We start from the raw sequence: 21,956 nt of genomic DNA, 5'->3' as shown, positions 1-21,956 counted from the left end.
GCTGGCCCCGCAAGGGGGGGTGCGATAAAAAGGGGGAACGTAACCGAACTTAACACTAACGTATCTGCGACCGTGCAGTTGACATCAAGCTTCGGCCCCTTGCTTCAATCCCTTTCTGCTGCCTAATCCCCCATGCGTGAACCAAGCCAACATATACTGAAGCGCAGACGAAGGTGGAGGCAGGAAAATCAAACAGCGATTTAGTTTCCAGCCCCCACTCAGTCAGGTCTGCTGTCAATGTGCTTTATTCTGAAATCTTGCACAGTATTTGTATTGGCTGTACCAGATGGCTGATGAAATGGGACTGAATGATAATGTGACAAAGCACAGGCCCAGTTTGGGACCTGAAAGGAACCCAGTGCCTCCGGTCACCATCAACAAGACACACAGCTCAGCGCTGCTTTTGCAGAGCTGATGAATTAGGAATGAAGCTGGATTCGCGTGGGCTGGCATCTCCGTAATTCATTCTGGGGAGCCAATCATTTATACTTTACAGTGGAGACTGCACGCCGAAGGCTCACTAAATAGGCCCCTGGGCGAAGCGGGTGCTCCCTCTGAGCAAGGGGCTGCGCAGTACGGTAGCACAGTGGTTAGCACAATTGCTTCACAGCTCCAGGGTCCCAGGTTCGATTCCCGGCTTGGGTCACTGTCTGTGCGGAGTCTGCACATCCTCCCCGTGTCTGCGTGGGTTTCCTCCGGGTGCTCCGGTTTCCTCCCACAGTCCAAAGATGCGCAGGTTAGGTGGATTTGCCATGTTAAATTGCCCTTAGTGTCCAAAATTGCCCTTAGTGTTGGGTGGGGTTACTGGGTTATGGCGATAGGGTGGAGGTGTTGACCTTGGGTAGGGTGCTCTTTCCAAGAGCTGGTGCAGACTCCATGGGCCGAATGGCCTCCTTCTGCACTGTAAATTCTATGAAAATTCTCTGAAATCTGGTCTATTTTCTTTCGCGTTTTCAAGAATGAGAGGAGATGCCATGGAAATGTGCAATATTCTGTTAGGGGGTGGGGGGGCACAGATTCAGGATAAGGGGGGGCCCCGTCATTTAGGGCTGAGACGAGGGGAAATTACTTCACTCGGAGGGTTGTGAATCTTTGGAATTCTCTGCTCCAAAGGGTTGTGGGCGCTCCATCATTTAAGGTTGGGGTAGACGGACGTCTGGTGTGTAGGAGTCAGGGCTTGTGGGGAGTGGAGTGGATGTTCAAGCTCAGCTCCGGTTATATTGAACGGGACAGGGCGGGGCTGCCTCGGCGAGCCACAGGGTCGATTTCTGTTCCTCTTTCCTGCGTTCTCGTGTACCTCTCAGTTCTGGACATGCAGTAGCAGCAGCAGCCAGCACACTGTGTTCCAGCAAAGCCCCTCACAGCTCTGCCACCCCATCTAAACAGTGAAAAGCTAGAAACACCGGAGACCTGGAGGCCCAGCTACGCAAATTAAAAATGCTCCGTACAGCGAGTAATCCAAAAGGCTGGTCTTTATATCGAGAGGACTAGAATGCACGAGGGCGGAGGTCGTGCTTCAGTCACACAAAGCTCTGGTTGGACCACATCTGGAGTAACGCGAGTCAAGTTTAGAGCACCACACCTTTGGCAGGAGACACCAGTCCGCGTTCGAGTGTAGTGTCGATTTACCAGAGCGTTAACCGAACTGCCAAGAGAGGCAATTAGACAAACTGGGATTTGTCTTTTAATTATTCGTTCGTGGGCGTGGGTGCCTCTGGCTGTTCCAGCATTTATTGCTCATCCCTAATTGCCCTGAGGGAGCAGTTAAGAGTCAACCACATTGCGATGTGGGTCGGGAGTCACATGTAGGCCAGACCGGGCAAGGCCGGCAGATTTTCTTCCCTGAAGGACATTAGTGAACCAGATGGGTTTTTACGACAATCGGCAATGGTTTCATGGTCATCATTCAACTTTTAATTCCAGATTTTAATTGAATTTAAATTTCACTATCTGCAGTGGGGGGGGATTTGAACCTGGGACCCCCGAGCATTACCCTCGATTACTAGTCCAGTGACAATAGCACCAGGCCTCCCAATGTACATGTAATTCTTAGTATAAAAATTAGAATCGGACCCATCAGGAGTGAAACTATGAAACACTTCTCCACAGAAACATTGGCAGGGGCTTAGAACTCGATGCCACAAATATCAATGAGCGCGAGGTTAATTCGTCAGCTGGTCATACAGAACGTGAACGTTGCTGGGGGGGGGGGGGGGGGAGAAGGCACATCCTGTTGAAGTTTCTCGCCTTGCACTCATCAGGACAGGATCACAAGAACACCAAATCGCAAAAGGGAGCAACAATTTATACTGCACGAGAGTGGACTCTTGATTTTGGCCAAAGCATTGACACGGGGGAGACATCGGGGAAACGGGTAACCGCCAAGCTTTTTGTTCAAATTCGAAGCAGACAAGTCGACTCTGATCAAGGGGAATGAACCCCGTGGGGAATGAACCAGAGAATTGCTGCCCCCCCCAGACTTTCGCTTAATTGGAAAAGATGCAGTGTGTGGACACATTCATTCTGTTTGCAAAGCTGTTTTGTGTGAATATATGTAGGTTTTAGCTGGTCTAAGCGAGACATAGCGAGCCCGACTAATAATCTCAAATTGTTTGTTTGTGTCATTTTTAGCACAGGGGGGATTGCTTGCCAAGTTTTGCCCAATCGCAGTCTCCATGCGATCCCATGCTCTGAGTATGGTCAGTGCTTTGCCTGATGCTGAATTCACATCTGGGCTGTGTATATCTCTAGTCAGTGTGGCCAGATATGAAATGAAGCTGAAAGCAAAATGTCTCTGTGACCCTGGGAAAAATTCTACCTCCTCCAGCCGACGCCGCTGCTCTTTCTGCTCCTCTACGCGTTTACGTCTCTCGGACATTAGTTGCTGCCTGCGCTCCTCCGTGTCCCGGCGCGGTAACACAATCTGCTGCTGCTGCCGCCTCACGGCTTCCGAGCGCTCCTTGTTCTCTTGCTGCAGCCGCAGGAAGTCTCGCCTCAGTGTCGATTCACCCGGCAAGTTCACGATGGAGCTGCCGTGGAGTTGGGGGAAGAACAAAAACAGAAGGTGTTCAGGAATCACAGAATGAGAAGCACTGTGCAGACACAAGAGCCGGGGAGCTGCCACTTGGCCCGTCACGCCCATGGCAGCCCTTTGAAGGAGTTATCCAAACAGTCCCACAGTCCCCCGCTCTTCGCCCTACTGCCCTGACAGTTTGCCCCCTGAAAGTTACGACTGAACTACGACCCACGTCAGGCAGCTCTTCCCAGATCAATGGAGAAACTGTAGGAACAACTCCCCAGGACCAGATGGCCTAGGACATCCTAGGGTTCTGAAGGAAGATGGCTGCCGATGAATTTTCCGACGCTTCCTAGATTCTGCAACAGTCCCGGCAGGCTGCAAGTTGCCGAGTGTGACACTGAACAAAGAACAAAGAAATGTACAGCACAGGAACAGGCCCTTCGGCCCTCCAAGCCCGTGCCGACCATGCTGTCCGACTAAACTACAATCTTCTACGCTTCCAGGGTCCGTATCCCTCTATTCCCATCCTATTCATGTATTTGTCAAGATGCCCCTTAAATGTCCCTATCGTCCCTGCTTCCACAAACTCCTCCGGTAGCGAGTTCCAGGCACCCACTACCCTGTGTAAAAAATCTTCCCTTGTACATCTCCTCTAAACCTTGCCCCTCTCACCTTAAACCTATGCCCCCTAGTAATTGACCCCTCTACCCTGGGGAAAAGCCTCTGACTATCCACTTTGTCTATGCCCCTCATAATTTTGTGTACCTCTATCAGGTCGCCCCTCAACCTCCTTCGTTCCAGTGAGAACAAACCGAGTTTATTCAACCGCTCCTCATAGCTAATGCCCTCCATACCAGGCAACATTCTGGTAAATCTCTTCTGCACCCTCTCTAAAGCCTCCACATCCTTCTGGTAGTGTGGCGACCAGAATTGAACACTATACTCCAAGTGTGGCCTAACTAAGGTTCTATACAGCTGCAACATGACTTGCCAATTCTTATACTCAATGCCCCGGCCAATGAAGGCAAGCATGCCGTATGCCTTCTTGACTATCTTCTCCACCTGTGTTGCCCCTTTCAATGACCTGTGGACCTGTACTCCTAGATCTCTTTGACTTTCAATACTCTTGAGGGTTCTACCATTCACTGTATATTCCCTACCTGCATTAGACCTTCCAAAATGCATTACCTCACATTTGTCCAGATTAAACTCCATCTGCCATCTCTCCGCCCAAGTCTCCAAACAATCTGAATCCTGCTGTATCCTCTGACAGTCCTCATCGCTATCTGCAATTCCACCAACCTTTGTGTCGTCTGCAAACTTACTAATCAGACCAGTTACATTTTCCTCCAAATCATTTATATATACTACAAAGAGCAAAGGTCCCCAGCACTGATCCCTGTGGAACACCACTGGTCACAGCCCTCCAATTAGAAAAGCATCCTTCCATTGCTACTCTCTGCCTTCTATGACCTAGCCAGTCCTGTATCCACCTTGCCAGCTCACGCCACTGCTGTTCAAAAAAAGGGAGGGAGAAAGAGAACAAGGAACTGCAGGTCTATGAGTCTGGCATCAGGCATCAGCCAGAATTTAGTATTAAGGAGGTCATAGCATTGCACAGAGGAAAACAAAGTATGATTAGAAAAAGACAGCACTGTTTTATGAAAGAGGAATCCTCTTTGACAAATTTATTTGACTTTCTTGAGGGGCGTAACTGGGGGGGGGGGGGGTACATGACAGGGAAACCAGTAAATGTAGCACATTCGGGATTCTATTCACACAAAAGCTTAACACACAAGGTCTCATGGAGTTGGTGGCAATAAACCAACACGGATAGAGGATTGGTTGGCAGAGGGTAGGGACAAATGGGGCAGTTTCAAGTTGGCAGAATATGGAGAGTCGCAAGGCTCAAGGCTGGGGCCTCAACCTTCTCCAATCTACATTGACTGAGACAAAGAGCAATGCACCTAGGTTTGGAGACAATACAGAACTGGGTGGGAATGCAAGCTGTGAGGGGGACACAAAGAGACTGCAAAGGTCAAGTGAGTGGGCATCGAGGAGGCAGATGGAGAATAAAATGAGGAAGTGTGAGATAATTAACTTGGATTCAAGAAACAGGATAGGGCAACACGGTGGCGCAGTGGGTTAGCCCTGCTGCCTCACGGCGCAGAGGTCCCAGGTTCGATCCCGGCTCTGGGTCACTGTCCGTGTGGAGTTTGCACATTCTCCCCGTGTCCGCGTGGGTTTTGCCCCCACAATCCAAAAAATGTGCAGGTGAGGTGGATTGGCCACGCTAAATTGCCCCTTAATTGGAAAAAATGAATTGGGTACTCTAAATTTATAAAATAAAAAAAATACAAAAGAAACAGGATAGCAGAATAATTCTTAAATGGCGCAAAGCTTGTACATGTTGGATGTTCCAGAGAAACCTGGACGTACTCATACGAGGAACAGAAAAAGGTTAGCATGCAGGTACAGCAGACAATTAGGGCTGCAAATGGCACGTTTGCCTCTGGACTGGGGCACAAGAATAAAGTCTTGCCACAAATCTACGGGGCTTTGGTGAGATCACACTTGGAATACGGTGTGGCATTTTGGCCCCTCCATCCAATCAAGGGTTCACTTGGATTGGAGGCGGTCTAGCGAAGGTTCACCTGTGGTCCGTGGGGTGAGGGGGATTTGCCATGCTGGGTCCATGTTCTCTGGAGTTTTGAAGAACGAGAGAAACCTCATTCAAACGTTCAAGGTTGTCAAGGGGCTTCACAGGGCAGATACTGAGACAGTCCCCCTTGGCTGGGAAACATGGAACAAGGGCGCACAGTCTCAGGACAAAGAGAATTTGATTTAACTCAAACGGCTGTGAATTTTTGGAATTCTCTCACCCAAGCGGTTGTGGAGACTCCATCACACAATACTTTCAAGGCCAAGACCGATTTTTGATCTCGGTGAATCGGGGGGTATTATAGAATCCCTATGAGGCAGGAGGCCATTTGGCCTATCGAGTTTGCACTGCCCGCCAAAACACCTGGGCCCACTCCCCTGCCCTATCCCCGTAACCCCAGTTAACCTGCACATCGTTGGTCACTAAGGGGCAATTTAGCATGTGTGGCCAATCCACCGTATCCCTGTTTGCACAATCTCCCAGTGTCTGTGTGGGATTCCTCCGGGTGCTCCAGTTTCCTCCCACAGTCCAAAGCTGTGGATTGGCTGCGCTAAATTGCCCCTCAGTGTCCAAACGGTTAGGTGGGGTTACTGGGTTAAGGGGATAGGGTGGGGGCGTGGGCCTAGGTAGGATGCTCATTTCATGGGTCGGTGCAGACTCGATGGGCCGAATAGCCCCCTTCTGCACAGTAGGGATTCGGTGAATCATATGGAATGTCTAAGCAGGTTCAACAGGTCACATGCTAGATTCCTGCTCCCATTTCTGAAGTTATCATAACTCTGTGAAGAGAATTCTCAACTTCCCCCATCTTAATGTCAGACACACCATGTGCAAATGGATGTTCAGAGTGAATGTATCGGAAGGTCTCTGCACAATAACGATCCTGACGGACGCTGTACATTTTTGATTTTCTGCATTTCTTATTGTTTCCAACAATGAATTTTTTTAAAAAAATTACACACAGAAGAGTCACTAAAAATGGAATCTTTTAACAGTTTACCACAGCTCTGGTATTTAAGTCTCACATACATGCAAGTTTCTTTTATAATTCTTAAAGGCCACAATTTATCAAGGGTGGGAATTCCCCCCTTTTTTAATAGCAAGGAATCAGGTGGTCCTTCTGAATGGAGTCAATAAGGGATGGGGAACTCAGCTTGCTGTTGAAGAGGGGGCCGAGGCTGTAAGTCTTTTGTTTCTCGGCCGAGGAGTTTGGGGGGGGGGGGGGGGAGGATCTGTGGCCACGGCACAGAGTGTGGAGGAGGGGCCAAAGACTGTGATTTGGTCTGGAGGTTTAACAAAAAGGGGGGGGGGGGGGTTGGACGCTGCAATCCCCCGGCACCAACACCACCCGCCTGAATGGGCATTAAGCGTTGAACGTTGCCCCCTCGCAGGTCAAGCAAAAACCTCGCTCGGGAGAGTCAGCAGACAGAAGTAAAAGATACAACTCCGGAGCTCGGGGATTTTACTCGACAAGTTAATGTTGATGGCCTCAATGCTGCCACTGAGAATTGCAAATAGACAATGTCTCATTCCTCAGTGCCAACATTAGCCATTCTGCTGGAAATTAAGTTGTACAGTGGGAACTGTTGCTGCATGAAGCCAACAGGTGCAAGAACAAATAAACCTTCTGATTACTCCCAACCCAACACAACACACACATACAATGCAGCTCCTCTGCCCTGGTGAAAAACACACCTGGGTTCTCCTTCTTCACCAACGTTGTCCTCCTCCTCCTCACTGCCGCTATATTCGTACTCGGTCTCCTCTGTGTAAGAAAGAAAACCGGTCACTATGCGCCCCGGCCATTACACTTGAAGAGAAATCAGCGAGGCACGCGGTGACAGCTACCAAGGAGCTGACCCCTGCCCTCACCTTTTTCACCTCGCTTCTTCCGGGTCCGATCGATGTGGTCTTTTAGTTGGATGCGTACCTGCCTCTCAGTCGGCTGGTCTCGGATGAAGCTGTGCTTCAGCAGCTGATCAGTAGACGGTCTCTGAGTGTAATTTTTTATCAGACAGTTCTCAATAAACTCTATAAACCTCCTTGACCTACCAAAGAAAGGGTTGACAAAGAATTTAAAAAGAAAGGAAATGCACGGTTTAGACAGGCCATGTTGCAATTTACACAAACGTTCCTGGTGTACAGGCAGGTTTGGCGAAAGGCACAAAGATTTGCTACACAGGCCCAGGTTACACTCGAGCCTCCAGCTTGCGGGGATGAAGGTTCCTCCTCAACTGTAACATGCACGTTTCGCCCGAATACAATTGACCGCGTGCGGTTTGTGCGTTCTCCCCGTGTCTGCGTCGGTTCCTCGTTCCTCCCACAGTCCAAAGATGCGCAGGTTAGGTGGATTGGCCATGCTAACAATTGCCCCCTTTGTGTCCAAAGATGTGCATTTTAGGTGGGGTTACGGGATAAGGCAGGGGAGTGGGCAGAGGTAGTGCGCTCTTTTAGAGGGTCGAGATGGGCCGAATGGCCACCTTCGGCACTGTATGAGCTCACTGGTTTCAAAATCCCAGTGCGCCTCAATCAAGTGGAATGTGCAACAGGTTGAGGAATTTTCGTCAGAGGGGCCTAATCCACCCGTGTTGGGACGGGGCCTAATCCACCCGCGCTGGGACGGGGCCTAATCCACCCGTGCTGGGACGGGGCCTAATCCACCCGTGTTGGGACGGGGCCTAATCCACCCGTGTTGGGACGGGGCCTAATCCACCCGCGCTGGGACGGGGCCTAATCCACCCGCGTTGGGACGGGGCCTAATCCACCCGCGCTGGGACGGGGCCTAATCCACCCGCGCTGGGACGGGGCCTAATCCACCCGCGCTGGGACGGGGCCTAATCCACCCGCGCTGGGACGGGGCCTCATCCACCCACGCTGGGATGGGGGCAAACCCACCCGCGCTGGGACGGGGCCTAATCCACCCGCGCTGGGACGGGACCTAATCCACCCGCGCTGGGACGGGGCCTAATCCACCCGCGCTGGGACGGGGCCTAATCCACCCATGTCGCCTGCTGTCTAGTCAATGGCACTGCCAGGAGATGCCCAGGCACCTTCTGGCTTGGCAGGGCCCTGCATGCTGATGACGTGCGAGTAAATGCAGGCTCTGATGCAAGGTTCAATCTTTCGTGTCAAAACCTCCCAATTGCACAGAGGGCAGAGGGTCTAATTTAAACAAAAATAAGCGACATCTTTAAGCAAAGGAGTTTAAATTTCAAGGCGAGCGTTTCGATTGGTCTACGGGGAATCCTGGCAAAGGAGAATTCCTACGAGGCAATCTTAAATTTGTTACTAAACGGGACTGTTTGACTGCCCCCATCCTGAAGTATGCGCTGAAGTAGCCAGCCGTGAGCGGGATTGAGCCAAAATTGACGGGAGTTTGCCGGCCTGCTCCTGATACAACAGCAAAAAGCAGTAATTAACCACGTGGAATCACCACCTGGCTTCCTCCTGCAAAATGCATCGAGGCTTAATCACCTCCCATCCTTGCGGAGAGACTCAGCTTGTGTTTAAATCACACCTCCTCACCCATAATCAATCTCCCCAGCAGCAGCTGGCAATGTGACCGGCTATGTTTCCCACCCACAGCTGAACTCAGCTAGGACGCACAGGCGGTGACATCGCTGCAGACAAAGGCCTCGGGTCGCTGTCTGTGCGGAGTCTGCACGTTCTCCCCCGGGTGTGCGTGGGTTTCCTCCGGGTGCTCCGGTTTCCTCCCACAGTCCAAAGGTGTGCAGGTTAGGGTGGATTGGCCATGTTACAAGTTGCCCCTTTAGTGTTCAAAGTTAGGTGGGGTTACGGGAATAGGGCGGGGGAATGGGCCGGGGTACGGAGGGTCGGTGCAGACTCAATGGGCTCCTTCTGCGCCGTAAGGATTCTATTTTCTTTTGAACTTTTAAAAAATTTAGAGTACCCAATTCTTTTTTTCCAAATAAGGGGCAATTTAGCGCAGCCAATCCACCTCACCATAGAATTTGGAGTTTACAGTGCAGAAGGCGGCCATTCAGCCCATCGAAGCAGCACGAGCCATTGGAAAGAGCACCCTACCTAAACCCACACCCTCACCCCATCCCTGTAACCCCACCCAACCTTTTTGGCCACTAAGGGCAATTTAGCATGGCTGTTCCACCTAACCTGCACATCTTTGGACTGTAGGAGGAAACCCACGCAGACACGGGGAGGACGCGCAGACTCCACACAGACAGGGACCCAAGCCGGGAATCGAACCTGGGACCCTGGAGCTGTGAAGCAACAGCGCTGACCACTGTGCTACCGTGCTGCCCATGGGTGGGAGGTGATCAAGCCTCAATGTTTTTTGCAGCAAGAAGCCAGTTGGTGATTTGCACAAGGTAAATTGATGGTTTTAGCCTTTGTATACGGGCCAGACCTGCAAACTCCCCTCACCTGCACATCTTTGGGTTGTGGGGGTGAGACCCGCGCAGACAGTGAGAGAATGTGCAAACTGCACACGGGCAGTGACCCAGGGCCGGGATCAAACCCGGCTCCTCTCTGCCATGAGGCAGCAGTGCTAACCACTGCGCCGCCATGTTGCCCCTCTGTGGGGATTCGATGCCTGCAGAAACCTTCCATACCCCTAACTTTAGATATTTATATTGCACACTGATCATGGTGAAGGGACTCGAGTGTGATAAATCCCCCCACACCCTGCGCAATTCAGGACAATGATTGGGAGGTCAAATTAAAAACTCCATGTTGGAAGTCAAACGAAGAGCTTTAATAATCAGATATGAATACTGGCACTGGCGATTAGGACTTTGGGAAGAGGCTGGAGACGGTGTCCTGTGTGGGTACGAATCTGGGGGCGCTGGCAACGGCGCCGCTGCCGCTCCCTCCAAGGAGGTATACCACGAGCCCGGTGGTGGTGGCGGCGGCCCTCAAAATTTGGGGGCAGTGGAGGCGGCATGGGGGGGGAAGTTGGGGCCTCGGCGTGGACCCCATTACGGGGGAACCACTGGTTCGCCCCAGGAAGAACAGGTGGAGGGTTTTCGGGGTGGCACAGGGCAGGGATACGAAAGTTGGTGGACCTGTTTGTGGACGGGAAGTTCGCGAGCTTGGGTGAGCTGGAGGAGAAGTACGGGCTCCCCCCCGGGGAACACCTTCAGGTACTTACAGGTAAGGGCATTTGCCAGACGGCAGGTGTTGGAATTCCCACGGCTACTGCCACACACAGTACAGGACAGGGTGCTCTCGGGGGGGGTGGGTGGGAGTGGGGAAGATCTCGGAAACCTACCAGGTGATACAGGAGGAGGAGGAGGCCTCGGTGGTGGAGTTGAAAGGTAAGTGGGAGGAGGAGTTGGGAGAGGAGATCGAAGAGGGGATGTGGGCAGATGCCCGAGGGAGGGTAAATTCTTCCTCTTCGTGCGCGAGGCTCAGCCTCATACAGTTTAAGGTGCTGCACAGGGCACACATGACCGGGACAAGGATGAGCCGGTTCTTTGGGGGTGAGGACAGGTGTGTTGGGTGCTCAAGGAGCCCAGCAAATCACACCCATATGTTCTGGGCATGCCCAGTGTTGGAGGAATTTTGGAAGGGCATAGCGAGGACGGTGTCAAGGGTGGTAGGATCCAAGGTCAGACCGGGCTGGGGGCTCGCAATATTTGGGGTGGCAGAGGAGCCGGGAATGCAGGAGGCGAAAGAGGTCGGAATTCTGGCCTTTGCGTCCCTGGTAGCCCGGCGAAGGATTCTCCTTCAGTGGAAAGATGCGAGGCCCCCAAGCGTGGAATCCTGGATCAGCGATATGGCAGGGTTCATTAAATTGGAGAGGGTGAAATTCGCCTTGAGGGGGTCGGTACAAGGGTTCTTCAGGCGGTGGCAACCGTTCTTAGACTTTCTGGCAGAACGATAGACATTGGTCAATGGCAGCAGCAGCTCGGGGGGGGGGGGGGGGGGTTTACTTTATTTTTGTTTATGTTATTTACACTGGAAGAGTCTGAGGGGGTGTATACACCTGCTGTGTTAAGTCGGGGTGTTAATGTTAGAATTTATTATTTATGTACAGGTGGGAGGGGTTTGGGGGGTTGCTTTTTTAGATTGTGTTTTGTACTTAACCCTGTTGGGTTCTTTTTTCTTTCTCATTTTGTTATTGATATTTTATGAAAACCTTTAATAAAAATTATTTTTCAAAAAAAAAGAAAATTCAAACGTGGAAAACTGGGAATTCTTTACACGGTACCTGCCTCCCATGTCACTTGAATCGAGATTTCCAAGGAAGTTTACCGAGCAATGCTTCCCTCTCGGTGCTCAAGCCCAGACTGGAGGCCGAAACGTGCCTCGGGTTTTGCTAAACCTCGGACACTGCCATCTTTGCAGGCAGGCTGCTCCAGTGAGCGGAGGAGGCTAACAGCAGAAAGGTCAGGAGGCCCAACTCCACCACAGCATTTTCGAAATTTCAACCCAAAATAAATGACTTCTACAGCATTCCTTGGGGATTAAAGGCAGGTATTGTTGTGTTATCCTACACTGCGCGTCGGATCCAAAGTAATCATTTTTAACCATTTAAACATCAAATATATAATACGGTGTAAAAACATCTTTCGTTCATTTTATCATCCGTGTCATTTTGCCCCATCTCCCGTCCATATCACCAACCGCCCAGACTGACCGACAAGAGGAGCAGTCCTGCTCCCCGATCTTACACAGCCGGCTTAGCTCAGACGGCGGGGCAGCTGGCTCGTGATGCTGAGGGAGGTCAACAGTGGTGGTTCAATCCCATGTACCGGCTGAGGTGATTCCCGAGTCAGTCAGGCCCTGGATTGAGTCAACGTACAGTACGGTGTCTGGACAACTTACACGCCCAACTCCCGCAGGGATATCCCCCTGGCTCTCGATGAGTAATGCCCAACTCCGGCACGGATATTCCCCTGGCTCTCGCTCAGGAACGCCCAACTCCTGCACGGATATTCCCCTGGCTCTCGCTCAGTAACGCCCAACTCCTGCACGGATATTCCCCCGGCTCTCGCTCAGTAACGCTCAACTCCTGCACGGATATTCCCCTGGCTCTCGCTCAGTAACGCCCAACTCCTGCACGGATATTCCTCTGGCTCGCGCTCAGTATCGCCCAACTCCTGCACGGATATTCCCCTGGCTCTCGCTCAGTAACGCCCAACTCCTGCACGGATATTCCCCTGGCTCTCGCTCAGTAACGCCCAACTCCTGCACGGATATTCCCCTGGCTCTCATTGAGTAACACCCAACTCCTGCACGGATATTCCCCTGGCTCTCGCTCAGTAACACCCAACTCCTGCACGGATATTCCCCTGGCTCTCGCTGAGTAACGCCCAACTCCTGCACGGATATTCCTCTGGCTCTCGCTGAGTAACGCCCAACTCCTGCACGGATATTCCCCTGGCTCTCGCTCAGTAACGCCCAACTCCTGCACGGATATTCCCCTGGCTCTCGCTCAGTAACGCCCAACTCCTGCACGGATATTCCCCTGGCTCTCGCTCAGTAACACCCAACTCCAGCACGGATATTCCCCTGGCTCTCGCTCAGTAACGCCCAACTCCTGCACGGATATTCCTCTAGCTCTCGCTCAGTAACGCCCAACTCCTGCACGGATATTCCCCTGGCTGTCGCTCAGTAACGCCCAACTCCAGCACGGATATTCCCCTGGCTCTCGCTGAGTAACGCCCAACTCCTGCACGGATATTCCCCTGGCTCTCGCTCAGTAACGCCCAACTCCTGCACGGATATTCCCCTGGCCCTCGCTCAGTAACGCCAACTCCTGCACGGATATTCCCCTGGCTCTCGCTGAGTAACGCCCAACTCCTGCACGGATATTCCCCTGGCTGTCGCTCAGTAACGCCCAACTCCTGCACGGATATTCCCCTGGCTCTCGCTCAGTAACGCCCAACTCCTGCACGGATATTCCCCTGGCTCTCGCTCAGTAACGCCCAACTCCTGCACGGATATTCCCCTGGCCCTCGCTCAGTAACGCCAACTCCTGCACGGATATTCCCCTGGCTCTCGCTGAGTAACGCCCAACTCCTGCACGGATATTCCCCTGGCTCTCGCTCAGTAACGCCCAACTCCTGCACGGATATTCCCCTGGCTCTCGCTCAGTAACGCCCAACTCCTGCACGGATATTCCCCTGGCTGTCGCTCAGTAACGCCCAACTCCAGCACGGATATTCCCCTGGCTCTCGCTCAGTAACGCCCAACTCCTGCACGGATATTCCCCTGGCTCTCGCTCAGTAACGCCCAACTCCTGCACGGATATTCCCCTGGCTGTCACTGAGTAACGCCCAACTCCGGCACGGATATTCCCCTGGCTCTCGCTCAGTAACGCCCAACTCCAGCATGGATATTCCCCTGGCTCTCGCTCAGTAACGCCCAACTCCGGCACGGATATTCCCCTGGCTCTCGCTCAGTAACGCCCAACTCCTGCACGGATATTCCCCTGGCTCTCGCTCAGTAACGCCGAACTCCAGCACGGACATTCCCCTGGCTGTCGCTCAGTAACGCCCAACTCCTGCACGGATATTCCCCTGGCTCTCGCTGAGTATCGCCCAACTCCTGCACAGATATTCTCCTGGCTCTCGCTCAGTAACGCCCAACTCCTGCACGGATTTTCCTCTAGCTCTCGCTGAGTATCGCCCAACTCCTGCACAGATATTCCCCTGGCTCTCGCTCAGTAACGCCCAACTCCTGCACGGATATTCCCCTGGCTCTCGCTCAGTAACGCCCAACTCCTGCACGGATATTCCCCTGGCTCTCGCTGAGTATCGCCCAACTCCTGCACAGATATTCTCCTGGCTCTCGCTCAGTAACGCCCAACTCCTGCACGGATTTTCCTCTCGCTCTCGCTGAGTATCGCCCAACTCCTGCACAGATATTCTCCTGGCTCTCGCTCAGTAACGCCCAACTCCTGCACGGATATTCCCCTGGCTCTCGCTGAGTAACGCCCAACTCCTGCACATATTCCCCTGGCTCTCACTGAGTATCGCCCAACTCCGGCACGGATATTCCCCTGGCTCTCGCTCAGTAACGCCCAACTCCTGCACGGATATTCCCCTGGCTCTCGCTCAGTAACGCCCAACTCCTGCACGGATATTCCCCTGGCTCTCGCTCAGTAACGCCCAACTCCTGCACGGATATTCCCCTGGCTCTCGCTGAGTAACGCCCAACTCCTGCACGGATATTCCCCTGGCTCTCGCTCAGTGACGCCCAACTCCTGCACGGATATTCCCCTGGCTCTCGCTCAGTAACGCCCAACTACTGCACGGATATTCCCGAGCTCTCACTCAGTAACGCCCAACTCCTGCACGGATATTCCCCTGGCTCTCGCTCAGTAACGCCCAACTCCTGCACGGATATTCCCCTGGCTCTCGCTGAGTAACGCCCAACTCCTGCACGGATATTCCCCTGGCTCTCGCTCAGTAACGCCCAACTACTGCACGGATATTCCCGAGCTCTCACTCAGTAACGCCCAACTCCTGCACGGATATTCCCCTGGCTCTCGCTGAGTAACGCCCAACTCCTGCACGGATATTCCCCCGGCTCTCGCTGAGTAACGCCCAACTCCTGCACGGATATTCGCCTGGCTCTCGCTGAGTAACGCCCAACTCCTGCACGGATATTCCCGAGCTCTCGCTCAGTAACGCCCAACTCCTGCACGGATATTCCCCTGGCATTCGCTCAGTAACGCCCAACTCCTGCACGGATATTCCCCCGGCTCTCACTGAGTAACGCACAACTCCTGCACGGATATTCCCGAGCTCTCGCTCAGTAACGCCCAACTCCTGCACGGATATTCCCCTGGCTCTCGCTGAGTAACGCCCAACTCCTGCACGGATATTCCCCTGGCTCTCGCTCAGTAACGCCCAACTCCTGCACGGATATTCCCCTGGCTCTCGCTGAGTAACGCCCAACTCCTGCACGGATATTCCCCTGGCTCTCGCTCAGTAACGCCCAACTCCTGCACGGATATTCCCCTGGCTCTCGCTCAGTAACGCCCAACTCCTGCACGGATATACCCCTGGCTCTCGCTCAGGTACACCCAACTCCTGCACGGATATTCCCCTGGCTCTCGCTCAGTAACGCCCAGCTCCTGCACGGATATTCCCCTGGCTCTCGCTCAGTAACGCCCAACTCCTGCACGGATATTCCCCTGGCTCTCGCTCAGTAACGCCCAACTCCTGCACGGATATACCCCTGGCTCTCGCTCAGGTACACCCAACTCCTGCACGGATATTCCCCTGGCTCTCGCTCAGTAACGCCCAACTCCTGCACGGATATTCCCCTGGCTCTCGCTCAGTAACGCCCAACTCCTGCACGGATATACCCCTGGCTCTCGCTCAGGTACACCCAACACCTGCACGGATATTCCCCTGGCTCTCGCTCAGTAACGCCCAACTCCTGCACGGATATTCCCCTGGCTCTCGCTCAGTAACGCCCAACTCCTGCACGGATATTCCCCCGGCTCTCGCTCAGTAACGCCCAACTCCTGCACGGATATTCCCCTGGCTCTCGCTGAGTAACGCCCAACTCCTGCACGGATATTCCCCTGGCTCTCGCTGAGTAACACCCAACTCCTGCACGGATATTCCCCTGGCTCTCGCTCAGTAACGCCCAACTCCTGCACGGATATTCCCCCGGCTCTCGCTCAGTAACGCCCAACTCCTGCACGGATATTCCCCTGGCTCTCGCTCAGTAACGCCCAACTCCTGCACGGATATTCCCCTGGCTCTCGCTCAGTAACGCCCAACTCCTGCACGGATATACCCCTGGCTCTCGCTGAGTAACGCCCAACTCCTGCACGGATATTCCTCTGGCTCTCGCTGAGTAACGCCCAACTCCTGCACAGATATTCCCCTGGCTCTCGCTCAGCAACGCCCAACTCCTGCACGGATATTCCCCCGGCTCTCGCTCAGTAACGCCCAACTCCTGCACGGATATTCCCCTGGCTCTCGCTCAGTAACGCCCAACTCCTGCACGGATATTCCTCTGGCTCTCGCTCAGTAACGCCCAACTCCTGCACGGATATTCCCCTGGCTCTCGCTCAGTAACGCCCAACTCCAGCACGGATATTTCCCTGGCTCTCGCTGAGTAACGCCCAACTCCTGCACGGATATTCCCCTGGCTCTCGCTCAGTAACGCCCAACTCCTGCACGGATATTCCCCCGGCTCTCGCTCAGTAACGCCCAACTCCTGCACGGATATTCCCCTGGCTCTCGCTCAGTAACGCCCAACTCCTGCACGGATATTCCCCTGGCTCTCGCTCAGTAACGCCCAACTCCTGCACGGATATACCCCTGGCTCTCGCTGAGTAACGCCCAACTCCTGCACGGATATTCCCCTGGCTCTCGCTCAGTAACGCCCAACTCCAGCACGGATATTCCCCTGGCTCTCGCTCAGTAACGCCCAACTCCTGCACGGATATTTCCCTGGCTCTCGCTGAGTAACGCCCAACTCCTGCACGGATATTCCCCCGGCTCTCGCTCAGTAACGCCCAACTCCTGCACGGATATTCCCCTGGCTCTCGCTCAGTAACGCCCAACTCCTGCACGGATATTCCCCTGGCTCTCGCTCAGTAACGCCCAACTCCTGCACGGATATTCCCCTGGCTCTCGCTCAGTAACGCCCAACTCCTGCACGGATATTCCCCTGGCTCTCGCTCAGTCACACCCAACTCCTGCACGGATATTCCCCGAGCTCTCGCTGAGTAACGCCCAACTCCTGCACGGATATACCCCTGGCTCTCGCTCAGTCACACCCAACTCCTGCACGGATATTCCCCTGGCTCTCGCTGAGTAACGCCCAACTCCTGCACGGATATTCCCCTGGCTCTCGCTCAGGTACACCCAACACCTGCACGGATATTCCCCTGGCTCTCGCTCAGTAACGCCCAACTCCTGCACGGATATTCCCCTGGCTCTCGCTCAGGTACACCCAACTCCTGCACGGATATTCCCCTGGCTCTCGCTGAGTAACGCCCAACTCCTGCACGGATATTCCCCTGGCTCTCGCTGAGTAACGCCCAACTCCTGCACGGATATTCCCCTGGCTCTCGCTCAGTAACGCCCAACTCCTGCACGGATATTCCCCTGGCTCTCACTGAGTAACACCCAACTCCTGCACGGATATTCCCCTGGCTCTCGCTCAGTCACACCCAACTCCTGCACGGATATTCCCCTGGCTCTCGCTGAGTAACGCCCAACTCCTGCACGGATATTCCCCCGGCTCTCGCTGAGTAACGCCCAACTCCTGCACGGATATACCCCTGGCTCTCGCTCAGTAACGCCCAACTCCTGCACGGATATTCCCCCGGCTCTCGCTCAGTCACACCCAACTCCTGCACGGATATACCCCTGGCTCTCGCTGAGTAACGCCCAACTCCTGCACGGATATTCCCCTGGCTCTCGCTCAGTAACGCCCAACTCCTGCACGGATATTCCCCCGGCTCTCGCTCAGTAACGCCCAACTCCTGCACGGATATTCCCCTGGCTCTCGATGAGTAACGCCCAACTCCTGCACGGATATTCCCGAGCTCTCACTCAGTAACGCCCAACTACTGCACGGATATTCCCCTGGCTCTCGCTCAGTAACGCCCAACGCCTGCACGGATATTCCCCTGGCTCTCGCTCAGTAACGACCAACTCCTGCACGGATATTCCCGAGCTCTCACTCAGTAACGCCCAACTCCTGCACGGATATTCCCCTGGCTCTCGCTCAGTAACGCCCAACTCCTGCACGGATATTCCCCTGGCTCTCGCTCAGTAACGCCCAACTCCTGCACGGATATTCCCCTGGCTCTCGCCCAGTAACGCCCAACTCCTGCACGGATATTCCCCTGGCTCTCGCTCAGTAACGCCCAACTCCTGCACGGATATTCCCCTGGCTCTCGCTCAGTAACGCCCAACTCCTGCACGGATATTCCCCTGGCTCTCGCTCAGTAACGACCAACTCCTGCACGGATATTCCCGAGCTCTCACTCAGTAACGCCCAACTCCTGCACGGATATTCCCCTGGCTCTCGCTCAGTAACGCCCAACTCCAGCACGGATATTCCCCGAGCTCTCACCCAGTAACGCCCAACTCCTGCACGGATATTCCCCTGGCTCTCGCTCAGTAACGACCAACTCCTGCACGGATATTCCCCGAGCTCTCGCTGAGTAACGCCCAACTCCTGCACGGATATTCCCCTGGCTCTCGCTCAGTAACGCCCAACTCCTGCACGGATATTCCCCTGGCTCTCGCCCAGTAACGCCCAACTCCTGCACGGATATTCCCCTGGCTCTCGCCCAGTAACGCCCAACTCCTGCACGGATATTCCCCTGGCTCTCGCTGAGTAACGCCCAACTCCTGCACGGATATTCCCCTGGCTCTCGCTCAGTAACGCCCAACTCCTGCACGGATATTCCCCTGGCTCTCGCCCAGTAACGCCCAACTCCTGCACGGATATTCCCCAAGCTCTCGCTGAGTAACGCCCAACTCCTGCACGGGTATTCCCCTGGCTCTCGCTCAGTAACGCCCAACTCCTGCAGGGATATTACCCCGGCTCTCACTGAGTAACGCACAACTCCGGCACGGATATTCCCCTGGCTCTCGCTCAGTAACGCCCAACTCCTGCACGGATATTCCTCTGGCTCTCGCTCAGTAACGCCCAACTCCTGCACGGATATTCCCCTGGCTCTCGCTGAGTAACGCCCAACTCCTGCACGGATATTCCCCTGGCTCTCGCTCAGTCACACCCAACTCCTGCACGGATATTCCCCTGGCTCTCGCTGAGTAACGCCCAACTCCTGCACGGATATTCCCGAGCTCTCGCTCAGTAACACCCAACTCCTGCACGGATATTCCCCTGGCTCTCGCTCAGTAACACCCAACTCCTGCACGGATATGTGCCTTGCTCTCGCTCAGTAACAACCAACTCCTGCACGGATATTCCCCTGGCACTCGCTGAGTAACGCCCAACTCCTGCACGGATATTCCCCTGGCTCTCGCTGAGTAACGCCCAACTCCTGCACGGATATTCCCCTGGCTCTCGCTCAGTAACGCCCAACTCCTGCACGGATATTCCCCCGGCTCTCGCTCAGTAAAGCCCAACTCCTGCACGGATATTCCCCTGGCTCTCGCTCAGTCACACCCAACTCCTGCACGGATATACCCCTGGCTCTCGCTCAGTCACACCCAACTCCTGCACGGATATTCCCCTGGCTCTCGCTGAGTAACGCCCAACTCCTGCACGGATATACCCCTGGCTCTCGCTCAGGTACACCCAACTCCTGCACGGATATTCCCCTGGCTCTCGCTCAGTCACACCCAACTCCTGCACGGATATACCCCTGGCTCTCGCTCAGTCACACCCAACTCCTGCACGGATATTCCCCGAGCTCTCGCTGAGTAACGCCCAACTCCTGCACGGATATTCCCCTGGCTCTCGCTCAGTCACACCCAACTCCTGCACGGATATTCCCCTGGCTCTCGCTCAGTAACGCCCAACTCCTGCACGGATATTCCCCTGGCTCTCGATGAGTAACGCCCAACTCCTGCACGGATATTCCCGAGCTCTCACTCAGTAACGCCCAACTCCTGCACGGATATTCCCCTGGCTCTCGCTCAGTAACGACCAACTCCTGCACGGATATTCCCGAGCTCTCACTCAGTAACGCCCAACTCCTGCACGGATATTCCCCTGGCTCTCGCTCAGTAACGCCCAACTCCTGCACGGATATTCCCCTGGCTCTCGCTCAGTAACGCCCAACTCCTGCACGGATATTCCCCTGGCTCTCGCCTAGTAACGCCCAACTCCTGCACGGATATTCCCCTGGCTCTCGCTCAGTAACGCCCAACTCCTGCACGGATATTCCCCTGGCTCTCGCTCAGTAACGCCCAACTCCTGCACGGATATTCCCCAAGCTCTCGCTGAGTAACGCCCAACTCCTGCACGGATGTTCCCGAGCTCTCACTCGGTAACGCCCAACTCCTGCACGGATATTCCCCTGGCTCTAGCTCAGTAACGCCCAACTCCTGCACGGATATTCCCCTGGCTCTCGCTCAGTAACGCCCAACTCCTGCACGGATATTCCCGAGCTCTCACTCAGTAACGCCCAAATCCTGCATGGATATTCCCCTGGCTCTCGCTCAGTAACGCCCAACTCCTGCTGGGATATTCCCCTGGCTCTCGCTCAGTAACGCCCAACTCCTGCACGGATATTCCCCTGGCTCTCGCTCAGTAACGCCCAACTCCTGCACGGATATTCCCCCGGCTCTCGCTGAGTAACGCCCAACTCCTGCACGGATATTCCCCTGGCTCTCGCTGAGTAACGCCCAACTCCTGCACGGATATTCCCCTGGCTCTCGCTCAGTAACGCCCAACTCCTGCACGGATATACCCCTGGCTCTCGCTCAGTAACGCCCAACTCCTGCACGAATATTCCCCCGGCTCTCGCTGAGTAACGCCCAACTCCTGCACGGATATTCCCCTGGCTCTCGCTGAGTAACGCCCAACTCCTGCACGGATATTCCCCGGGCTCTCGCTCAGTAACGCCCAACTCCTGCACGGATATTCCCCTGGCTCTCGCTGAGTAACGCCCAACTCCTGCACGGATATTCCCCTGGCTCTCGCTGAGTAACGCCCAACTCCTGCACGGATATTCCCCTGGCTCTCGCTCAGTAACGCCCAACTCCTGCACGGATATTCCCCGGGCTCTCGCTCAGTAACGCCCAACTCCTGCACGGATATTCCCCTGGCTCTCACTGAGTAACGCCCAACTCCGGCACGGATATTCCCCTGGCTCTCGCTCAGTAACGCCCAACTCCTGCACGGATATTCCCCTGGCTCTCGCTAAGTAACGCCAAACTCCTGCACGGATATTCCCCCGGCTCTCGCTCAGTAACGTCCAACTCCTGCACGGATATTCCCCTGGCTCTCGCTCAGTAACGCCCAGCTCCTGCACGGATATTCCCCTGGCTCTCGCTCAGTAACGCCCAACTCCTGCACGGATATTCCCCTGGCTCTCGCTGAGTAACGCCCAACTCCAGCACGGATATTCCCCTGGCTCTCGCTCAGCAACGCCCAACTCCTGCACGGATATTCCCCTGGCTCTCGCCCAGTAACGCCCAACTCCTGCACGGATATTCCCCTGGCTCTCGCTGAGTAACGCCCAACTCCTGCACGGATATTCCCCTGGCTCTCGCTCAGTAACGCCCAACTCCTGCACGGATATTCCCCTGGCTCCCGCACAGTAACGCCCAACTCCTGCACGGATATTCCCCTGGCCCTCGCTCAGTAACGCCCAACTCCTGCACGGATATT

The 21,956-nt window shown here is 54.5% G+C and overlaps 1 protein-coding gene across 5 annotated transcripts in view; it reads right to left on the bottom strand.

The window, feature by feature from the left end:
- Window positions 1-21,956, bottom strand: part of LOC140404762 (misshapen-like kinase 1) — a 420,620-nt gene that overhangs the window by 128,618 nt on the left and 270,046 nt on the right. For all 5 annotated transcript variants that reach the window (XM_072493477.1, XM_072493481.1, XM_072493478.1 and 2 more), the window contains exons 10-12: window positions 7,554-7,729; window positions 7,377-7,446; window positions 2,819-3,029 (exon numbers count right to left, since the gene is read on the bottom strand). In XM_072493477.1, coding sequence (XP_072349578.1) covers window positions 2,819-3,029; window positions 7,377-7,446; window positions 7,554-7,729 — 457 coding nt within the window. The remainder of the gene's footprint in view (window positions 1-2,818; window positions 3,030-7,376; window positions 7,447-7,553; window positions 7,730-21,956) is intronic.

The sequence above is a fragment of the Scyliorhinus torazame genome, chromosome 31 (genome assembly GCF_047496885.1).
Source record: "Scyliorhinus torazame isolate Kashiwa2021f chromosome 31, sScyTor2.1, whole genome shotgun sequence".
Lineage (NCBI taxonomy): Eukaryota > Metazoa > Chordata > Chondrichthyes > Carcharhiniformes > Scyliorhinidae > Scyliorhinus > Scyliorhinus torazame.
The sequence above is the reverse complement of the archived record's forward strand: the minus strand, read 5'-3'. Positions and strand labels throughout refer to the sequence as shown.